This window comes from Danio aesculapii, chromosome 19 (genome assembly GCF_903798145.1).
Source record: "Danio aesculapii chromosome 19, fDanAes4.1, whole genome shotgun sequence".
NCBI classification, from domain to species: Eukaryota; Metazoa; Chordata; class Actinopteri; order Cypriniformes; family Danionidae; genus Danio; species Danio aesculapii.
Window position 1 is genome coordinate 35,177,691 of NC_079453.1, and position 22,660 is coordinate 35,200,350.

At 37.9% G+C, this 22,660-nt stretch overlaps 1 protein-coding gene and 1 non-coding gene across 8 annotated transcripts in view; one reads left to right on the forward strand and one right to left on the reverse strand.

Annotated features, from left to right (window-relative positions):
* The first annotated feature begins 3,867 nt into the window (after positions 1–3,867).
* trnai-aau (transfer RNA isoleucine (anticodon AAU)) lies at positions 3,868–3,941 on the forward strand. The gene has a single exon. It is a non-coding gene; the product is annotated as a tRNA-Ile (tRNA).
* A 5,233-nt stretch (positions 3,942–9,174) lies between these two features.
* elmo1 (engulfment and cell motility 1 (ced-12 homolog, C. elegans)) overlaps positions 9,175–22,660 on the reverse strand; it is a 181,304-nt gene continuing 167,818 nt past the window's right edge. For all 7 annotated transcript variants that reach the window (XM_056479829.1, XM_056479827.1, XM_056479828.1 and 4 more), the window contains 4 exons: positions 15,088–15,195; positions 14,917–14,999; positions 10,425–10,502; positions 9,175–10,311 (listed from right to left, as the gene is read on the reverse strand). In XM_056479829.1, the coding sequence (XP_056335804.1) occupies positions 10,111–10,311; positions 10,425–10,502; positions 14,917–14,999; positions 15,088–15,195 (470 nt within the window). In that variant the 3' untranslated portion in view covers positions 9,175–10,110. The remainder of the gene's footprint in view (positions 10,312–10,424; positions 10,503–14,916; positions 15,000–15,087; positions 15,196–22,660) is intronic.

Consider the following 22,660-nt stretch of genomic DNA (forward strand, 5'->3'; position numbering starts at 1 on the left):
TTTGCATGCTGGTTAGTGGCTTTTAGTGGCTACTGATAACTGTTTCTCTAGCTGAGAGCTTCTCAAATTTTCTCTACCATTCCACAGACAAGCTAATAGCTTATTAGCATTTTGCTTGGGGCAATTGGAAGCAGGTAGGGTTGAAACCATTCTCAATCGCCCAAGCAAAATGCTAATAAGCTAGCGTTTCAAGTTGAACCATTCAAATGAATTGAATAACGTCACATTTTAAAAGCATGACATCAAATAACAACATATTTTTTTAAGTATTATAAAGGTTGGCATTTGATAACATCACATTCAGAAACTGTGTTAACTAGAGCTTAGCCTACCTATTATTCAACACTTCACAATCTGTATGCAAAAGAACAAAGAAAACTGAACCACAAGAACTCTTATTCACTATATATGGCTCGAAATGATATCACTATATTAATAGTTCTAAGCCTGTTTTGTAGTAAACATCTTTTTTTAAATGAGGTTGGAGGCTTGATACGTAAATACTTAAGTTGTGCTCTATTTGCTCAATTGAACACTGCAAAAAAAATATTTCCAACTTGTATATATTTTGTCTTGTTTCTAACAAGAAACAAATAGTCTTGTTTTAAGAAATAGTATGCCAAAATTACGTCAGTTTTTCCTTAATCCTTATGTACTTTTGGGGATGTTTTCATCCACTCTGGGGTGATTTTGAGTCATAATTTGGCCTTTTTCTGTGTTTCAGCAAGCAGAATGATTTTTGGTGCCAATTTTTATTTTGACACATAATATAAGAAAATGCTTTGAACTTTTTAAAAACTCAACGATACACTCTGGGCAAATTTACTACCTTTTGTTATGTTCGGGATGAAAACACAAAATGACGTATTTCTAATAAAAAAAGTAATTGTGGACTGGATTTTTATTAAAAAAAATTACCTTTTATTGAAATCTTAGACATGTGGAACAACATTGCCTTTGACAACATTGCCTTTTGATTAATTTTCATTTTTTCCTCCCTAATTTAAGGTAAATTTTGTCATTTTTACTGGCACCATTAATCCTTTAGATAGGCCTGACAAAAAAAGCTTAGTTTCTGGATTTTACATGGAGTAAAGTGTGTCTGTGAGTGTGAGAGTGACCTTTACGCACTTACCTTGATATGTTTGAGAAAATCTAAATATGCATCTCAGCTCTCAGAACTACATGGAGTAAACAAAAACAAAGACTGTGTATTTATGCACCATCAAATGTGGTTATAATGGAAGTCAATGGGGCAAAAACAGCCACCAACAGTAAATTAGGGAGAAATAAAAATTTAAATCTAACAATGCATCAAAGCCAATGTTGTTACTAAATCATTCACATGTGCAAGGCTGTGATAAAAGGTAAAACAATCCAGTCCACAATTACTTTTTATATTAAAAATACGTCATTTTGTATGTGTTTTTTTTTTTTTACACGAAATCAGTGAAATCATTTATGAATTTGGCAGTTAAAGAGTTAAATCCTTTAATTTTCTAAACAATTTAGTAGTTTTGATCTGGACTGAGGTCAATTAAGAGATTTATGCAAAAATTTTAAAAAGTCTGCATTTTTACAGCAGTTTAATTGAGTGGATGTTTTCATCCTGAACATAACAAAATAGTAAATTTGAACAGTGCAAAGGGTTAAAACAAGCAGAATAATCTTATGTCAAAACGAAAGATAATTTTGACATAGTTTTAAAAACAAGACTATATATTTTGCTTGTCTAGAAAATGCTTCTTAATTTAAGAATTGTTAGATATTTAGACTAGAGAAGAGACAGAAGTAAGAGAAGCATTATTTTTGTTGTGAGTGACAGCATTTTTTTCTCATTCCACGTAACAAACTTATCTATTGCAATACTGTATACATACTACAACTTTTCTCCTCTGCAAAATCAAGTATTTGTTCCATTTCAATCAACATTCTGACACTAAATCATTCTTGTAGGGTATTGTTCACATTGACATTTTCTTGATAGTCTGATGTTGGTTTAAGTGAGGCTTACATTTAAATTTGCTGTTGTTTTATATTGGGTGCATGGTCCATGATTAGAGGAATTAACAGGCATGGGCACAAAAATGTCCACATAAGTTTCCCCACACTTGCTCTAGCGTCCTCGTCAAAAAATTCATTCCATACTCTGTAGGTGGCAGTATAATCCTACTATCCAAAAGCCCGTTAGCTTGTTGAGAAAATCCTACATGGTAACCATTACTTCTCGATCTGTATTCGAAGACCTGTGTGTCCTTCTCTTTGTAGAAGAGAAGAATCCTCTATTTCATCAGCCACAAAGGCCTTCGGCTTATTCTGCAGAAAACTGACATCTGCAGAGCCTTAGGACCTGAGTTCTCCTAAATTGATTTTCCAATATTCTTTTAGTCTTCAGTGCCACTTAGGAGACACCCTGGAGCTACAGCTGTCTCTGCACCAGTTATCATTCCAGCACTTTCTCAATTTTGTCCTCAAAAGAGCTTAATTTCCTTCTCGCACATCACTCTTTAATTCAGAGGTGCTGTAAGATGCACCACAACCTACACATCTACAGCCTGATGCAGCACTTTCTGCTGAGGCAAATATAGACAGTCTTTGTTCTGGCTCCTGCTGTTAGCATTGTATGGGCTTGCGCTAAAGACCACAGGAGCCCCGTTCAACCATATCTCACCCAAAACAGAGTCAAAACAAGTGACATCATAGCCCATGGGACTAGAATAGAATGTCACAGCACCTCCATCATGAGATAGCTAAGGTTTAAAACGAGAGAAGTCAAATTGCTCTAAGCAAGATGTGTTGTTCAGTTCAGTACTGCATAGCCTATCAGCATCTGGTATTACACTAGCTACAGCTTCAGTGTCGTCTTTTAAATGTGATTTTAAAGGGTTAGGTCAGCTATAAATGAAAAATTGCTGCTAACTTATTCACCCTCAGGTCTTTCCAGGTGTAGTGATTTTTTTTAGAGAGAGCCTCTTAGCAGAAATTGCAATTAATAAACTGCAAGACAACACCTACCAGCACTGTGAGTAAAACATGGCTCTACCCGTGGCTCCATATGCAACATTCAGACCATGAAGTAACGATGGAAATGTGCAAGAAACTGTACATGAATACTACCTTGATAAATATCCATGTGTATTCTTCACTGCGTAATAAGGTGTAGGCTAGTCACACAAAGGCTGTCACTGAGTATAACGAATATTAAAAAGCATCATATGAGACAGCTCCTTGTTTTCCAGACTGTCACAAACACAGCACCTTTTAGGCAAGGCTAGAGGTCATTTGTGAACATTTAAATGTGGTTTCATAAGAGCTTTTTAATGTAATATTTTTGTTTTTATTAACATTTTATGAATCACCAAAGACCACAGTTTTAGCATAAAATAAAATTTAAAAAAGAGGCAACGTCAGAGAAGCATAAATGAAAAGCAAAAATGGGTGAACTATTATCCCTTTTAGCTAATAGGCCTTTTGGGTTATTTCCTATGTTTTTTTCTTATTTTATTTTTAATCCTTCCTCAGACAAAATCTGCCTTTGGTTTGAAGAGAAACTGTTGATCTGTCAAAAATGCAAATTTTCACAACCGAAATGGCCTCAAATGCTATGGAGGGGAAATAGCATTACCTTACAGTTTATTGTAATATACAGAAAAAGTTAATTATAATTCGTATATTATTATTGTAAAGTTTATTGTAATTACTAGAAAAATATAAAATATTTTTAGACACATTGATACGTTGGTTTCGTAATAGTCATGAAATGCAGTTTAGCTCAAAATAATATTTAGATTTTGTTCGCTTATTAAAAAAAAAAAAAAATCTGTTGTTTTTAATGTAAGCTATTTGAACATGTGTTATATATCGACGGGCCGGTTAGCTCAGTTGGTTAGAGCATGGTGCTAATAACGCCAAGGTCGCGGGTTCGATCCCCGTACGGGCCACACAGACTTTTGTTTTATGCAAGTACTATATGCTGTAGTACTTACATTTGTTAATTAATGTTAGATCACTGCAGTATTAACTATAGTGAACTGATAAACTAATAAAAATAAATACTTTCGGTTTTATTGCAGTAAACTTTGGTGTACTAGGCCTATATATATATATATATATATATATATATATATATATATATATATATATATATATATATATATATATATATATATATATAAAATTCCACCAATACCGCCAGCTAAAAAAGTACAGTAATTTGAGTAGTTTTTACGAAGAGTAATTTGTACTTTTACTTTAGTACTTTTTAACACCAGTACTTTTACTTGTAATTGAGTATTATTTCAGCAATGTAACAGTACTTGTAATTGAGTTCAAATTTTTTGTACTCTTTCCACCACTGATATATATGTCGCCTCACAGCAAGAAGGTCGCTGGTTCGAGCCTCGGCTGGGTCACTTGGTGTTTCTGTTTCTGTGTGAAGTTTGCATGTTCTCCCTGCGTTAGCGTGGATTTCCTCCGGGTGCTCCGATTTCCCCCACAGTCCAAAGACAAGTGGATTGGGTAGGCTAAATTCAATTGACTGTAGTGTATGAGTGTGAGTGAGTGTGTATGGCTGTTTCCCAGGGGTGGGTTGCGGCTGGAAGGGGATCTGCTGCGTAAAACATGTACTGGATAAGTTGCCGGTTCATTCCGCTGTGGTGACCACGGATTATTGTATTATTGTATTATTACAGTAACTAGAATTACCACAACAGATTTTCAAGTAGTATGGTTTAGAAAACGCAATTCATTCTCATATCAACAAGCATGCCTAACAACTGTTATAGATTAGTCCATCTAGATTTAGTGAGCCTTTTAAAAAGTAAATCTTTATCTCAGCTCTCACTCCTCCACAATTAGCTTTTTTCTTTTGTCAAAAATCTAAATTTCCCTATTAAATTCTGCATACAAAAACAATCCAGAGACTTGTAAATGTTGCAGATGAGTTTGCTGTATGACTTTTATTTTCAATGAAGCTGCCAATTGAGAACCTGTGAGTTGGCGAAATAATATATAGTTGTCCTCCTCTTACATGCACAGGTGTTCATTTGAGCTTTCCACTTGTCTGTTTTATAGAAAGCCAGTTTACTTTTATGTCACCACGGTATTGTAAACTCATAAAACAGCCTTCATCTATCAACAGAGAGCAGTGCAATTAATTGTTGCTAGAGTGAGACATTTTAATTTAAGATTAAAACAGTAGAGACAGTATTTCAGATAGTATTTCAAAAGACAGTTTTAACAATTCCAGAAACGTGAATACTAAAAATGGTTTCTGAGGTGGGTTATTCACATTTAAAAGTTACGCTTTCACATTGGATTAGGGGACCTTGTTTGATTAAGGGATCTCTGTTCCGATAACTTCTGATGTTGAAAGGTTTTAAGTGACCTTTTATAGACATTTAGGATTTAGAATGTTTTTTATTTGTTTGTTTGTTTTTTCAACTCAGTCATGTATATTAGTTCAATGAAAGGATGATGAGCTGCCATTATCTTTTAACATTCTTTCTTTTGCAATATATTTCTACAAAATACAATTTTTTTACATTTTTAACATAAAACTTGTCAGATCAGATATGTAGGTCTTGTAATGCAACTCAAATGTGTAAAAGCAGACATTTTATCTCAAGCAATGGCATTTTCTTGCAAAAGAATGCCAGACTTGAAATGAATTCTCTCTTGTGGTATAATGCAAAGGGCATTTTGCTGCATCATTTCCACTCACTGACCTGAAACAAAAGCGAGCAAATATCTCTGTGTTTCGTCAAGCATGTGCCCTCCAGTGATAGTGAAAAACATTCTTGTCTATACTTGAAGGATGCACTTAAATGGCTATCGATTGAAAAACAATTGCTACAGGGTGAAGACTGCAAATTGCAAAGCCTCAAAAAGACTGCTCAGATTCAAGAATAAATCAATTACACTTCACTAAATATGCTTATGCTTGAAACCTGCTAGTTTGTTGAGGCTAAAACATCAGTTGTAAGATTCACTGTTGCTAGTAATGCTGAAGTTACACAGTTCAATTAAATTCATGTTTACTTCTATAGCGCTTTTACAATGTAGATTGTGTCAAACAAAGCAGCTTAACAGACGTTTTAGCGAATTGAAACTGTTTCAGTCCAGTTTTCAGAGTTGAAGTTCAGTTTAGTGCGGTTTAATTTTCACTGCTGAAACTGTAGAGCAAATCTACTGATGTGCAACCAAGTGAGAGTCAGTGGTGAGGAACAAACTTTACCAATTGGTGAAAGTGAAGGAAAAAACCTTGAGAGAAACCAGGTTCAGTTGGGCACAACCATGTCTCCTCTGGCCAAACTTCTTGTGTAGAGATGCAGTCTAGGTGCCTGAGGCTGGAGAATGCTGTATGTTCATCTTGGAGAAGTTGCAGGTGTGAGTAGGCTGGCCCATGGGATCAATCAGTGTGGTCTGTCACTGGGTCTTTCAGGAATCAGTCTCAAGCTCCGCATCTCCAAGACCGCCACACCATCTGCTCAGGATATGGCCTGGTCCAGGATTATCGATAACTTGGCACCATTTTTTCACAGGTCTTGGATCGCATCAATGGCGCTGAATAATCTCCAGAGGCCTCGGGATGAGTATCCCCAGGTAGAAATAGAGAATAAAGAAAATAATTAGCGTAGCTGCTGTTAATAGTGGATTTAAAGTGACCACAGACCATGAAATTGCAGATTATTGCCACTCTGGCCCTGTTATCACCACACATAGCAGTAAGGAACACTTTGGGATGCTTAAAAGTCAACTTGGAATCAAGCATTTATGGCAGAAGGTTGAAATGCCCAGTCATTTATGTTTGTGGGAAGCGAGTGGTAATAAGGCACTGGATACTGCTCACTGACAATAGTTTCCTCAAATCGATACTGAATATTTTATGCAAACTATATAATGCAAGGACATATATAGTCAACATAAAGCAGGGTGTCTAGTACTGTTCCTGGAGGGCCACTATTAAATTTGAAACAGCATACTATTTACTATCCCCATTTCAGAGAGATTATGGCCCAATCCCAATTCTATTTTTGTACCCCTACCCCTTCCCCCTTGGCTCTTAAAACTGAGTGTGAAGGGGAAGGGCTTCAAAATTTACCCCAAAGAAATGGGACAGCACCACAGCACCTGCACACGTCATTATATGTCATCGCGATCTCTTGCTTCGTATGAGATCAGACGATCACGACTGCTGTAGTTATTCCAGTTGTGTTGTTTTTGGTATTTATCTCACCAGAAATCACTAAAGACATATATCATGTTATCATAACGATATAATGTGGCAATAAGATCGGAACTACTGTGCATTTACACCATGGTCATATTCATCTATGTAAACACACGAAAACAACATTAACATTATAGCAGACACTGTAAAAAGCTCATTCCCAGCCACTAGACTGTTCTGACAGGGTATTCGAGTGTCAGAATGTTGTGGGACTGCTATACAGGAGTTATTATTATGGATTATAGATAGCAAAATGTAGCGTTTTTATAGCGTTGTTTTTAAACAGCATAATGGTAAAACATGAATGCGGTTATGAATATATTAAAACATGTACTTGTTTGTTGTAAATATTCATAATAATGACAAGAAATACTAATTTGTGGATCTCCTGGGTTCAGCTATACTGCCATTGAGGCTGGTGTATACTGGGAAATTCTTACCCCTTGGTTTCGAGTGTGGTCCTGAAAAATCTTTGTTTAAAGGGCTATTCACCCCTTCCCCTTAGCCTATGCTAAAGAGAATTGAGACACCCCCTTTGACGTGAACACGCAAAACGAAGGGTAGGGGAAAGGGGAAGGGTTAAGGGGAAGAATTGGGATTGGGCCGATGTACCTTGTGCTGATTTCCGACTGCATGATTTCATCCCCAATTTTGACTTTCTGGCAGGTTTTTAGAAATTGGCGACAAATGCCTGAAATCACAGGTAAATCTATGAGATATTTAACATGCTAAATCATATGAATGTGTTCTCACTAAAAATAACATCGTCGATTACCCACAGCCAATGAGAGAACAGCATCTACTAGTATAGGTATCTGCAGGCCAGCGGGAGGATCGGGGAAATCTAGGGTAAATTTGGCAGGAGCATCTGTGACTGCTTGACGTGTCATCTGAGCAATACCACAACTGGGTCGAAAAAGAAAAATGTTGAGGAGAAATTGCTAATTTCTTTCAAGTCCAGATGAGCAAAATAAGTACAGTTGAAGTCAGAATTATTAGCCCCCCCTGTTTATTTTTTTCCCAATTTCTGTTTAACGGAGAGATTTTTTCAACACATTTCTAAACATAATAGTTTTAATAACTCATTTCTAATAACTGATTTCTTTTATCTTTGCCATGATGACAGTAAATAATATTTTACTGGATATTTTTTGAGACACTTCTATAGTGCTTAAACTGACATTTAAAGGCTTAACTAGGTTAATTAAGTTAACTAGGCAGGTTAGGGTAATTAGGCAAGTTATTGTATAACGATGGTTTGTTATGTAGGCTATCAAAAAAATATAGCTTAAAGGGGCTGATAATTTTGACCTTAAAATGGTTCATGAAATAATTAAAAACCGCTTTTATTCTAGCCAAAATAAAACAAATAAGACTTTCTCCAGAAGAAAAAATATTATCAGATATACTGTAAAAATTTCCTTGCTCTGTTAAACATCATTTGGAAAATATTTATAAGAGGAAAAAAATTCAAAGGGGGGCTAATAATTTTCACTTCAACTGTACATTTTCTACCCCACTAAAGGCTTCTTTCTCATTATGTAGTTAATAATAAAAGATATTCTACGGGACATTGCGTTGTTTTCATGTCACATGTTTTTAGTTGTGAGATGTACTTTGTGGACTGAGACAAAGTTGTTGGTGATTCTTCCTATTTTAAAGTCAAGCAGTGTAAAACCCCCTGCCGCCGATCTATCTTGCAATGTAAACCCATCAGCAACAAAAAGCTACCCCAGATAGTCATGCAGTGTCAAAACATGCAACTATTTTGAAAATCCTAGACTAACCTCGGCATATACCAGCAAAGTTTAGTCCCCGCCTACTCTTTTGAGGCCATCAAATCAAGGTCTTCAGAATCACTAGAAACTTCCAGACATGCATGTTAGAGTTCGATTAGAAGGATGCAAGACGATGCGAAAAAAAAAGAACGTTTGATTTGTAAACCGTATTGGAATCAATCTTTAATGTAAACAGCAGGATGTTGCATTCTTAAACCTATAACAAACAAGAGGGGAGAAAAGGAATAAATCATAACAATAATACCCACAATCTTAAATTAAATTAGTCATGAATATTAGAATGAAATTTGACGGCCCTGAAAAATAAAACTCCTTATTTGACACAGAAATGTATAATACTGACTACTTGGCAGCAATCACGAATATCACAAAAGTTTATACCAGCTTACAAAAACAGAAGCTCAATATTGCTTTGGAATGTTACAGCAGTCTGCCATGAGTCTGGGTGGATGGAATATGAAGGAAAAAGAGCTTTATATCTACACGCCTGTGGTATAGTCAGACAATAATAACAATGTACGCACAAAGCAGGTACAGTTTAAGACAAAAGAGGCAACCTCTTGCAGGAAGCTGCCCATTTAACAGTCTACAGTATAAGAGGCATGAATGGGATACTTGGGGAAATCATTAAGAACAAACTTGGACGACGCTAGCAATATAGCTGCCGCTTGTTGGGGTGAGAATTATACTATGGTGAGTGCTACATGCCACGATCCCGTAGACTTTCTACACACTCCACAGGGAGCATTCTACTCCAAACCACCAGAAATTGAGATGGGATGAAAAATTCTCATTTATAAGCCAGAGCAGGTGGGCTGTTTGAGGAAGGAAAGGGTTTGAAGAGAAATGACTAAGACCTGAGGACCAGTGTGTGGTGATTCTTCCACCAGAACAGATGGTTCATAGGCCTTGGAAGCCAAGTCCATTAAGTTCAGCAAATCCATTGTGATGAGGCGCACTACAAAGCCAAGTTTTAGCAGAAAAGAGTCATCCATTTTTTTCTTTAACTTTTTGTAAAAGTCTTTCTTCCAGTATGCGTTTACCAAAAAAATCAGTCAGTCCAGTGAAAGCCAAAGGGGATTAGTTGCAATCATAAACAAAGTCATAATTGCTTGGCTCTTTGGGGATCGGGGGAGGAACTTCAGGAATCTGGATGTTCTCCAGGTCTAGCAGGCGAAGCTTCATTTCCATGTTGAGAAGAGTGTCCATGTCTGAGCGAGTGAACTCACTGCTCATCTCCTTCCCCAGCAGTGCATTCAGCCCATCTGTCCACACGCAGTACTGAAACATGGCCAGAAAGGATGACATTAAATCATAGCATGCAACAAAGTCCAAATCACACCAAGGAGCTGTAACAGTGACCACTTTGTAGACTGCAGTTGATGGTTGCTCACCTCATGTTTGTCGGGGGCGATGAAGTTTAGATACTCATCAGACTCGTAGAGGACAGAGAAAGCCAGCTCTAGCACCTCCTAAAGAAGGAAAGAGAATTGACACCGTCTGTCAAATGCTAATGGGGCTGCTGTGTCTGTGGGCCTCCTATTGCGTGACTTTTGCAGTTCTTCTACGAACATATTACAACAGCAGATGGTCCAATCTGGGGTGTGTGTGTGTGTGTCTGTGCAAGCGCATATATACAGAATTCTCCTGTCGGGCACCAAAAGACAGCAGTAGGATGATCAGCATAGGTAACGCATCAATGCTGTACAGTAATAAGACACTTCAGTCTCACTCAATCAGCTCTCATTAGAAAACAGAGTTGTTTTTAAGAGTATCTTTCAGGAAATGTTTCCAGTGCTTTGGCAATTGCATTTCATACATTCAACAATCCCGGACACATGAGCAAACATTGACCAATTCTAGAAAGAGGACTCAAAACTTCTAAGAATTAAAATATCCCAGTTTGATTTGTCAGTGTTCTTGCATATGACTGAATTTGCCAGGCATAGGGAACACTAGGAAAGGCACTGCAATCTATCTCAGTCTTTAGCTCAGAGTTTAGCTCCGAACCTAATCAAACACAATTAAGGTCTTCAGAATTGCTTATGGCGATGTAGATTTACAATGGTCGTTGTGTACATGGTCCATTAAGTCCTTGAGAGAGTATAGTGTCCCTCTTCTGGTAAGACCACACTGAGGGGACCAGAGCACAGTTCTACCCCGCAGTGAAAGCAGAATTCTGTCTGGGTTCTTGCAATTTGGGCTTAAACTTAGGAGAAGAACTGACCTGAAGAAGTGGAAACTCTGTCCTAAGGTTTGCATTAAATAGTCAATTAAATCGCTGGCCTTATTAACAATAATGAATAGTATAAACCAGGGGTCAACAAACTTGTTCTTGGAAGACTGGTGTCCTGCAGAGTTTAGCTCCAATCCTAAACAAACATTCCTGAACAAACTAATCAAGCTCTTACTAGACATACTTCTACCTATCTGTGTTGAGGCAAGTTGAAGCTAAACTTAACAGGGACACCAGCCCTCCAGGACTGAAATTAGTGACCCCTGGTTTAAACAAAGTGTTCTGAAGCTCTTACAACATAGAGCTGAATGATTTAGTGCAGTTTTACAATTCTGGCAGAGCACTCCACATTTTGTGTGTCAAACTCATCAATACATTAGCAGAGACTCTAAGGACTCAGGGCTGAACCAGTGTTGCGAAACACTGCTCTTGAGGCAGAGGAAGGAATCTTTCTCCTGGAGGGACACAGCTCTGCACAGTTAAGCTCCAACTCAAAGCTACTTGGAATAATAATTTGTTACATTTATAATATATAGTGCGCTTCTGGGCACTTAAACATTTTTACAATTTTGGGGGGGGAACTCCTCAACCAAGCATTTACCTGAAAGGTAAATTTTTTTACCAGATAAGGGGGCTGTTGGGAGGCCACGATGGACAGATGCCGTTAAAAAAGTTTAGCCAGAATGCTGAGGGCAAAGCCCTACTCTTTTTGAAGTACATCCTTGGATTTTTAATGACCACAGAGACTTAAACCTCGGTTTAATGTCTCATCCGAAGGATGGTGCCCACTGACAGTATGCTGTAGTGTACTTGGCACTACTGGAGGAATTTGGACCAGTGATGGGTCGTTCTTGAACGATTCATTCATTTTGAATAAATCTTTTATGTGATTTTAGAACGATGAGTCCTCTCAGGGAGTGATTTGTTCATCCGCGTATGCGCACATTTGTGCAGGTGGAGGAGAAGATTAGTTCATTTTTCTAGTCCTCTATCGGGTTTGAGTAATTCGTTCATCACGTGAACAAGAGATGCCAATCATATGCAGTCAGAGCCGGAAAAAGATTTGATCCGTTCATCTCTCGAGTCCTCTGTTTGAGTCGTTCGTTCATCAAATGAAAGACAGAAGCCAATTATATGCATTTAGAGCCGAAAAAAGTTTTTATTCGTTCATTACTTGAGTCCTCGGTTTCTTTACATGCTGTCACGAGATGAACGAATGACTCAAGTGAACTGATCATGGGTGTTGTGTTTGGAAGCATCTTGTAACATTTTATTGTTATTTTAGCAAATTGAATGAAAAGAACAAAATGAGTCGAAAAATAAAAAGACTCAAAGGCCTGAGTCAGTAAAAAGATCCAAACTTTCCATCACTAACTAACACAGATAACAGGGTGACCACCCCCTTGCAGGCCTCACTAGTACAGTTTTTCCCATGTAGTCACCTGTAGAAATCTTATATCAGGTGTGGATCAGGTGTGTATAATTAGGGTTGGAACAAAACTGTGTAGAGTAAAGCCACGTTCACACAGAGTTAAAGAATTCTGTTGGATGGCGTTGTTAAAAGGGACGGGCTAAAACAAGACTATTAGACATCGATCAAGTGAGGGATTGCCCAATATTTTAAATATCTGTACTAGGGTTGTCTCGATACTGGAATTCGATACCAATCAGTACTGATATTTTAAAAGCGTCAATTTACAGCGAACATTCGAGCACTGTAAAAAACGTTCTTGAGCGCTGATTTGCCATCGTGTTCATATGCTCAACAGAAATGACTGTGATTGGCCATGGTCATTGATTCACCAAACTCACAGCTGTTTACCGAGTGTAACCACAGGTACGGAGATACTGGAGTGTTTTGAAGCTGTGATTGATTAGTGGATCGCTCGTATGTCATCTTATAGACAAACCAGCTGATCGACTTGACTTTGAAACGGTTTTACACTCAGTTGAGTGAGTTTGGTAAACCGATGACCTTCACGGCCAATCGCAGTCATTTCCGTTGAGCATGTGAACACAAGGGCAAATAAGCGCTATTTAAGAACATGCCCAACAGCGCTCAAATGTTCTGGGAACTGGATGTTTTTGAAATTTCAATACTGATTAGTACCGAATCCCAATATTCCGGTATCGTGACAACCCTAATCTGTACAGAGAGGTCCCATTTTGATCTTCTATTGGCTTCTCAAAAAATCAAGTAATGTGATATCAAAGTTCACTGAACTTGAACTTTGGAATGCAGCAACACACAAAACTTGTCGCATAAAACTGCGTTTTCAGTCTGCAGCATTCACATGCGTATGAATAAAAGTCTATGGGGTGAAAGGTGCAGTGTGACCACAGCTCTAGGGACGTGTTGAGTAATTATAGCAGAGGTATGGGCATGTTGGTTTTGGTGCTTTCAAATAAGATTGTTGGGCAAAAATAAAAAATAAAAATCACTTGGTGTACTTTTAATCTTGTTAAAAAATCAGCAAAAACAATCAGTGTCACCAAGGCCCAATCACAATTCTATTTTTGTACCCCTACCCCTAGGCCCTTAAAAACGAGTGTTAAGGGGAAGGGCTTCAAAATTTACCCCTAAAAATTGGGACAGCACTATAACACCTGCACACTTCATCATATGCCATCACGATCTCATGCTTCATATGAGATTGATGACTTATTTTTTGGTATTTATCTTTAGGGAATCACTGAAGACATATATCATGTTATCATAACGATCTAATGTGGCAATAAGATCAGAACTGTACTGTGCTTTTACACCATGGTCATATTCATCTATGTAAACACACGAAAACAACATTTACATTATAGCAGACACTGTAAAAAGCTCATTCCCAGCCACTAGACTGTTCTGACAGGGTATTTGAGTGTCATCGAGTGTCAGAATGTTGTGGGACTGCTATACAAGAGTTATTATTATGGATTATAGATCGTGAAATTTTGCGGTTTTTATTTAAGCGGTTTTTTTTTTTAAACAGCATAATGGTAAAACATGAACGCGGTTATGAATATATTAAAACATGTGCTTGTTTGTTGTAAAAATTCGTAAAAATGACAAAAAAATACTAATTTGTGGATCTCCTTAATTCCGGGTGCAGCTGTGGCTGGTGTATTCTGGGAAATTTTCTTACCCCTTGGTTTCGAGTGTGGTCCTGAAAAATCTTCATTCGAAGGGCTAACTACACCTTGCCCTTAGCCCTGCGCCTTCAAGCTAAAGAGAATTAAGACACCCCTACCCCTTGGCGGGAGCGCGCAAAACGAGGGGTAGGGGTAAGGGGAAAGGCTAAGGGGTAGAATTGGGATTGGGCCCAAGACTAAGAGGATCCTTGTGTTTATGTCAGGAAGTTGCCCAGCTATACTTGAAATCCTGTCCTCTAGTTTAATACATTTTATTCAACAGGGAGTCTTTTTTTAACCGTTGTGGCATAAATTTGACATCGCCTGCTTTGTTCTGTGTGGGAAGAAGAATGGGTGACTTTGAAACCGAAGTGAGCTGATGTATCATTACTCACAGAGCTACAAGGCATAACTAATGCTTCCTTTGTCACCAAGCCACAAACCAGTGCATCAAAGGGAAATTTGATCTTTTGATATTCAAGAGCATTTTTGCTCTCCATCATCAAGCACACACAAAAAGGACTCACCTTGTTCTGCTTCAGAGCTCCCTTTTCCTTCATGTGCGGACAGTCTTTACCAGTGACAACAGCTTTGATATCAGCCACAGGAACTGCCATGAGAAACAAACAAGAATTAATTCACTCTATATCAAGTGAATACCACCACTTCATCATGGCCAGAAGGTAGAAGATACTCACGCTTGTCCTGTAGGGAATCATGGGGTACTTCTCCCTGAGGGCTCTCCTCCAGATCTCCATAGTGGAGAACTTTATGATTAGGCGACAATCGACAGTACCAGAACTTGTCTGCAAAAAAGCAGAGAAGCGGATCAGCCTTTCACAATGTAATCATGACAAGTTCAGTGTACAATGCTTAATATTCTTTGGCTTTTCCTTGTGGACTAGGTAAAGCCGTGACTGGCAAATTGTCTCCCAAACCCTTCCCTGCACTTCCTCTGCCACGCTGAAAGCAGACACAAGTGATCACTGCCAGAGCTGCTCACTGGTAGACTAGAAGGCCATGGCTGGCACTCAACCCTGGTGCCGCAATCCAAATATTAATAGCTGGGAATAGCAGTTTGGCAGAATAAAAAAAAACATTGTGGGATGAAACAGCGTCCTGCAGGGTGGCGCTTCACAGGCTACACACACACACATCCAGAGACTGCACGTTTTCTATACCTTCAGCTTACCAACAAATCAGCTCAATAGGCTGTTTATCCACCACTACAAATGTGCGATGAACAACCAGCCGATATTGCAGCCAACAGCCATCTGCGAGCCCATTCTGCGATGTCAGAACAGATATGTGCAGAATGCTTTAATATGCATGCTGTGCCATGTGCCAGATGAAAAAGGGCTTTATTTGTAGAAGGCTTTGCTGTGGTTCTGTTCTAAATGACGACACACACAAGTCAAGAGACAGAGTGCAATGCGGATGAAGAAACAAGCATTTTTGTATCTAAATGAGGTGTGGGGAATGCAAGTACTGCGGTGGGCTTTCTTTAGTCATCATGGAAATCCAAAGAGAACCAAATTCAACCAGTATGGGTGTGTTATGAGCAAAGAAAACCTCAACTTATCCTGATATTTCAAATATTAGCTCTAATTAGCAGCCTATTAGCTGGCTTAGCTATTTTAAATGATTCATTAGGAACATGGCCTATCAAAGCACTTTTATTGCAATTAGACTTTGTTCATTTGCTTAAGCCAGAAGAGAACTGGCTAAATGGACCTAATGAACCGAGCTTCTAACAGGTTTTGTTCCCTCGATTTCTGTCATCTGATGGGAACAGTTTAGGTTCATTGAAAAAAAGTGCCCCAGTCTACATTTTTGCAAAATGTAAAATAAGTCGCTCCAGGTATGTTGCGTTACAAGTTTCAGATGACAAATCCACTAGAGTGCACTGTCAACATTTTTGCAAATCCGAAATATGTTACTTAGGGCAGGAATTCTCAACCGGTGGGCTGCGGCCCACTAGTGGGCCTCAGCGATCCTGCAGGTGGGCCACGAGATTACAATGAACTTAATTATTGTACTATAATTATTTGATTTCATTATTAAATATATTTTATATAAAAATGATTGGTGTAATGGCATTTCCCGTTTTCTGTTTTTGATTACTTCGGACTCTGTGCAAAAAGAGTCTCACTGTAAAATACAGACTTAACCATGGCTGCACTTCCAACCGCTGCACGTCAACTAAGACTACATTCTGAGCTGTATAAAGCAATCAGTCATACAAATGTAAAGGTAACGATGATTTTAGTTATAACCAGTTTACGCATGCCTCACATCTGTGACTCGTATCAGAGTCGCACATCTCCGTTGATTCACAAACTATGCGTGCTCTCTTTGTGTGGACTCTTTAAAATATCAGCATAGTTGTCCAAATGAGTGTTTTATATCGCAGAGTGGTACGGTACAGTGTGCTTTTATGTCCGTTTCCATTGTCAAAAGGTACCAAAAAGCGAACTATGTTGTTCCACTTTTGGGTACCTTTTCCAAAGGGTACCTAGCACAACAAAAGGGTACCAAAAGGCGGAGCTAGATTCGCAAGTGAACACTTTTGGAAGCGCCACTAGTGTGCAACAAGGCAGGAGAATGAAAACAAAGGAAGCACCATTTTAAACTCATTTGTAAGTCGCTTTGGATAAAAGCGTCTGCTAAATGACTAAATGTAAATGTAAATGTAAATGTAAACACACAGCCGAGACATTACACCGTTATAATATATACATATAATAACGAGCCACGGTCGACCCGAGTTTAAACAATCCTTGTCGTCGTCTTAATAAAATGCCACAAAAACACGAGAATGTCTCTTTCTCTAGAGAAAATATCTCTATTTGCTGCACTTGCCCTATGTCTATATTTGAAATAATAAATTTGAGCTCATGATAATTGTGTGATTATTGAAGTGCTTGCGACATCCTTTCAGAAATGCACAAATGCAAGAGTGATGACGAGCAAAAAATAAAAGGAGCAAATGACTCTTTCAGCAACCTAAAACACGAATAAACTGTCATGTTTAATTATTATCATCACCTTTTGGATTAATATGAACTTGGAATGACAGACTTTTTAACAAGATGTTAACATTACATGTGCTGGTGAAGAATAAACAAGCGTTTCTCATACGATATGGGAACTTCAAGCAAGAATGACGTCGACTGCAATTTTCTGTCAAACACCTTGCCTAACAAAAGGGTACCATTGGTACCATTTGGCAGTGGAGACACAACCCTGATAAAGGTGTACTGTACCAACTGGAAATGAGAAATTTTCTCTCTGGCTCTTGCTTCGGTCTAGCAATGTTTTGTATTTTTCTATTCTAAGTGCGCTTATTTACATTGTTGGTATATGATTTTAGAAGGTGGTTTATACACCATCAGGCTGATAGCCTTTTTTTAGTCATTTGGCAATACTACAGCTTGGATCACAGCAGTAAAAGCTGCCTATCAGCTGCCTTGTTCAGTTGAGCTCTGCAGAACTGCCTTCCACTTGAATCGCATTCTGCAACACTGATATTAGTATTGAATTGAATTAATTCAACACTGGACAGCAATCGGAATCAGGAAAGCAACACTGCTGTCTTTTGTGGAACTGCTGAATTGTGCCATTTTTGATGAACAGATTTCACACTTTTTAGTGACAATTGATTCTATAATGTCTGCGGTTTATTTGAGTAAAGCTGCTTTGATTTAATTTGTTTTCTTTAAGGCAATGGAGGAATAAAAACTAACCTGACTTGACAAATCTAAAATGATTTGGAGAATTAAAGACAGAAGGACTTTCACCACCATTCTGAAAGCTCAGCCTCAGGCAACCTTTGTGATACTTAAGATTCAAGGTAGGATCCGGACTGTTCAATTTTGTACACTGCGAGGAGAAAGCTCTGCTATAGGGGAACAATAGAGAATACAAATGTCAATGTAGCACCTGTCACAGTGAAAAGCCACAGGTGCGCTTCATTCTGTCGTCTGAGAGCAGTCCTTAAAAGCTTGTTGAAAAGGTTAGTTGTGCACGGACAAAAGCAATCGTCTGACATTGGGTTAGCTTGGGATTGAACATATCTGAATTGCGGTGGTGCCAGTGTGGAAACTCATTGTATAGATTGTATTAGGGAGCAGAACAAACCCGAATGTCACAGAGCAAGCTACTGAAATGCCATAAATGCATTCAGTGTCACTCAGACTTGGCTGAAAAGTAATCGACAAACGAAGGTTACTATAACAATCATAAACTAAACATGCTGAGAATCTACACAGAGTTTATTTAGAAAATGCAAGATCCCCAGCGCTCCTCTAGTGTCTGAAGGGAAAGCGCGTTCACATTTTACCAGATGCGGTACTACATATTTGCTGATGTACCATATCGACGTCAATGCGTTCAGGCAAAAGATCCGAACCCAACACGATTCATTTATTCGACTCTGAGTCAACTATTACACTAAAGAATCAATAGTTTTAAACAAGGTGCACTTTCAGATTTAATCCTCATCTGGATGTATTCATTGATTTAGTGCTGTGTTACACACTGCATGGAAGCTCATTTTCAATAACCCATAATAGGCGCTCTTTAATGACAAATTCAGTTTGATCCACTGAAAAAGTGACCAGAAAATTAATCAATGCATAATTGTAGTGGAGTCATGACAATCATGTTTGTGACACATTTATGACAAGTTTTGTTGTGATGACAAAGACAGATTGTGATGGATTTATTTGTTAAGATATCAAAGACATCTCAAATAATGTGAACTGTGCATTTAAATGACAACTGAGCTAATGACACATATCTTCATATCTATGATGGGTCATGTCACTATTAAAAAGGTGTCATAGCAGTCTTAAAAACATCCCCTTAAGTAGAGTTACCATTTTTTTAAATTAAATATTTCCACTTATTTCTCATGAGACCTTTCGAAATGTGCATCAACATGGGCTACAAGTATTCAGCAGTTTCACAAAAGACAGCAATGTTGTTTTAAATGCACCCAGTCTGTGTGAGTATTCTGTTTACTGACACCGATGACATCTTTCTTGTCCTCATCTGAAGTGTGCCTTTTACGGCTAACCTCTGCCAGGCTGCTTTTCATCCACAGACAGAACATAACAATTTACAGAGACCTTGATTGGCCACATTTTTGCTGTTTATTTCAGCAATCTCTTAGTACAGTAACTGTAATGTCAGAATATCATGCGCAAGAAAGCTTTTCCCCAACTATCTTACAGAAACACGCTCTGAAAGTTATACGTCCTATGAATATTTTTATGAGCGCTATTATTAAACCGTCAGCATGATTTAGCAAATGTGAAAAATAGCCTTGTCCTGTGCTGAGAGAGCGGAAGTATGAAGCTAATATCAGTGGGGGGACTTATAAAGCTTACAGCGCAGCTTGGAGACTTAAAGGATCGTCAAATATATAATATAGCTTTTTTTTTAACAGGCTGGTTGAAGAGGAGGGCTGTCTGTAGAGCTCAGAGGGAGGCTTTATCAGTTAGTCTGGATAATTTAACACTCTTCGCACTTCACCACAGGATTAGATCATTCTGAAGACTAGACACCTTGTCTGTCTCTTGCTACATATCCGCCTGCCTGCCTCTCCCTTTCTCCTTTCCTCCTCAGTATCTCTGTCATTCTCCGAAGGTCTGCATTTTTGCTGTAGATCTCCTACTCTTGCTTTATTGCAAGAGTATTATTATTATTATCATTTGCTATTATCTTCTTCTATTATGAACGTCATTTGAAATACACAAATACTCAACTGAATTTGCCATTATTTTTGTGCCTCATGTTGCTTTAGTGCTACAAGATTGCATAAAACTCCTGACAAAAATAATACTCAAAACTATTAATAACTAAAAATAATATTAGAAATAAAATAATAAAGTGGTCAAACAGAGATGGTCAGTTTTTTATCTTCAGTAATGCTGCATTCTAGAAAATTTACCCAGATATTTTCACTTTTTAATACTTCATATTTTCACTTCTCTGTTCCAACTTGCCTGCAAGATATAAGATTAAATACAATAGTGAAAGAGCTATGAAAAGTGAAATAGTTCAGCAAATCTTTCTTCTCAAAGTGCATAGTGCAAAAAATCTTGCTGCAATAATTGTTTTAGTTGAATCAAATAAATTTTCTATTAATCTCATCTTACATTAATCAAACTGACTAAAATATTAAGTTAAACTTGATAAACTTTAACAAATTTAGCTGAAACCTGACTAACTTATTCCAATGAAAGGTGTGAAAGGGTGTTGAATATTTCTCTTTGCCCCATATACAATGCATCCAGAAAGTATTCATAGCGTTTCACTTTTTCCACATTTTCTATTTTACAGCCTTATTTCAAAATGATTAAATTAATTTATTTCCTCAAAATTCTACACACAATACCCCATAATGACAATGTGAAAAAAAGAGTTTTTGAAATTGTTGCAAATTTATTAAAAATCAAAAACCTGAAAAATCACGTGTACATAAGTATTCACAGCCTTAGCGCAATACTTTGTTGATGCACCTTTGGCAGCAATTACAGCATCAAGTCTATTTGAATATGATGCCACAAGCTTGGCACACCTGTCTTTGGGAATTTTTGCCCATTCCTCTTTGCACTACCTCTCAAGCTCTATCAGGTTGGATGGGAAGCGATAGTGTACAGTCATTTTCAGATCTCTCCAGAGATGTTCAATAGGATTTAGATCTGGGCTCTGGCTGGGCCACTCAAGAACATTCACTGAGTTGTTGTGAAGCCACTTCATTGATATTTTGGTGGTGTGCTTTGGGTCATTGTAGGGATGCACCGATAACGATACCAGTATCGGGTCGATACTTGGTGAAAATACTCGTACTGGTATCGGACATGAAACCACGCACCGATACCACTCAACACTAATTCACTGCATGGATGTGATTTGTTGTCCTACCTGACTTCAATGCCTTGATGTATGAATTAGCCTAATGTATTATATATTAATAGCTTAGTCCTTATAAACAATCCGTATAATATACATTATTAACGAATCTTTAGGCTACTGAAGAATAAACCGAATATGAAATATGATCCTTAATGATCACAGCTAAACAATCTAGCACTCATTTTATATATAAACTATAAATAAAAAATGAAAGAAATTTTAAGTAATGGAACATTATGTAAAAAATGTAAAGACTACAGGCTAAATAAAAGCTCATCAGAGGTGAACATCACTGCGATCACCGCGCGCTTGTCAGTTTTCAGCTTCTGTAAAGATCTGACAGCCTATACAGATCACACAATCTCAATAAACATGTAAATGTATAAATATTTAGATAAGTATCATTAATGGAATGTTTATAATGAAATGATCTTGCTTTTAGTGCTCGCTTTCTCTCTCTCTCTCTCTCTCTCTCTCTCTCTCACCCAGGGGCAGTTGACACGCGCTGCTACACACTACGCAGCACTTGCAAGATGACAAGTGCTGAAGTCCACGGGACAAGTTTTACTTGTTGCGATTTGCGTGTTGTTCCTTTTTTAAAATGCCTTTTATTTTTTAAATCTCTCAAGTTTATATTGGCTATCGGGTAACATAATCTCCCTCAGAGATATTGGAGTTCATTAACGTGGTGCGCAATATGACTATTGACCCGTACCTCCCTGTAAGTTTACACAATGCATACACAGGCCTACAGCTCTGGTGTGTTATGAATTGCATGTTTTAAAGGGCACCTAAGTTAGCCATTTTTTCAGATTTAATATAAGTGTTTTGCTTCTCCAGAATGTGTCTGTAAAGTTTCAGCTCAAAACACCTATCAGATTTTTTTATTATACCTTTTATTATATTCCTATTTATACATTTGTGCACTGGGTGGCGGTTTTGGTGTACTGCTCCTTTCAGGCTAGTCCTCCCTGCCCACCGTTTCTACGTGCCTTTCTGCGTGCCTTAATCTCCTCCCTCGGCTGCGTCAGACAACAGACAGACTTAAAGGAAGCAGATCTCACGTAGCGTTTGTGAGAATTACTACAGTAAGAACTTTACCAATGAGTATTTATTGTGCAGTTGCATCGCAGAGTCAGACAGAGCGCCCGTTTAGCTTTGCACTCTTTTTGCACGCAAATGTGACAGGATACAGGTTAATATCCACTGCTGTATGTATATCTGTTATATTAATGTACAAAATAAACCTGATTTAACATCCACAAACTGGGATTGAAGCATCTTCCTTTATAATTGTTCTGAGACGTGGCTGTGCTGATGAAGTAAAGCTAAGCTAAATCTCTATAA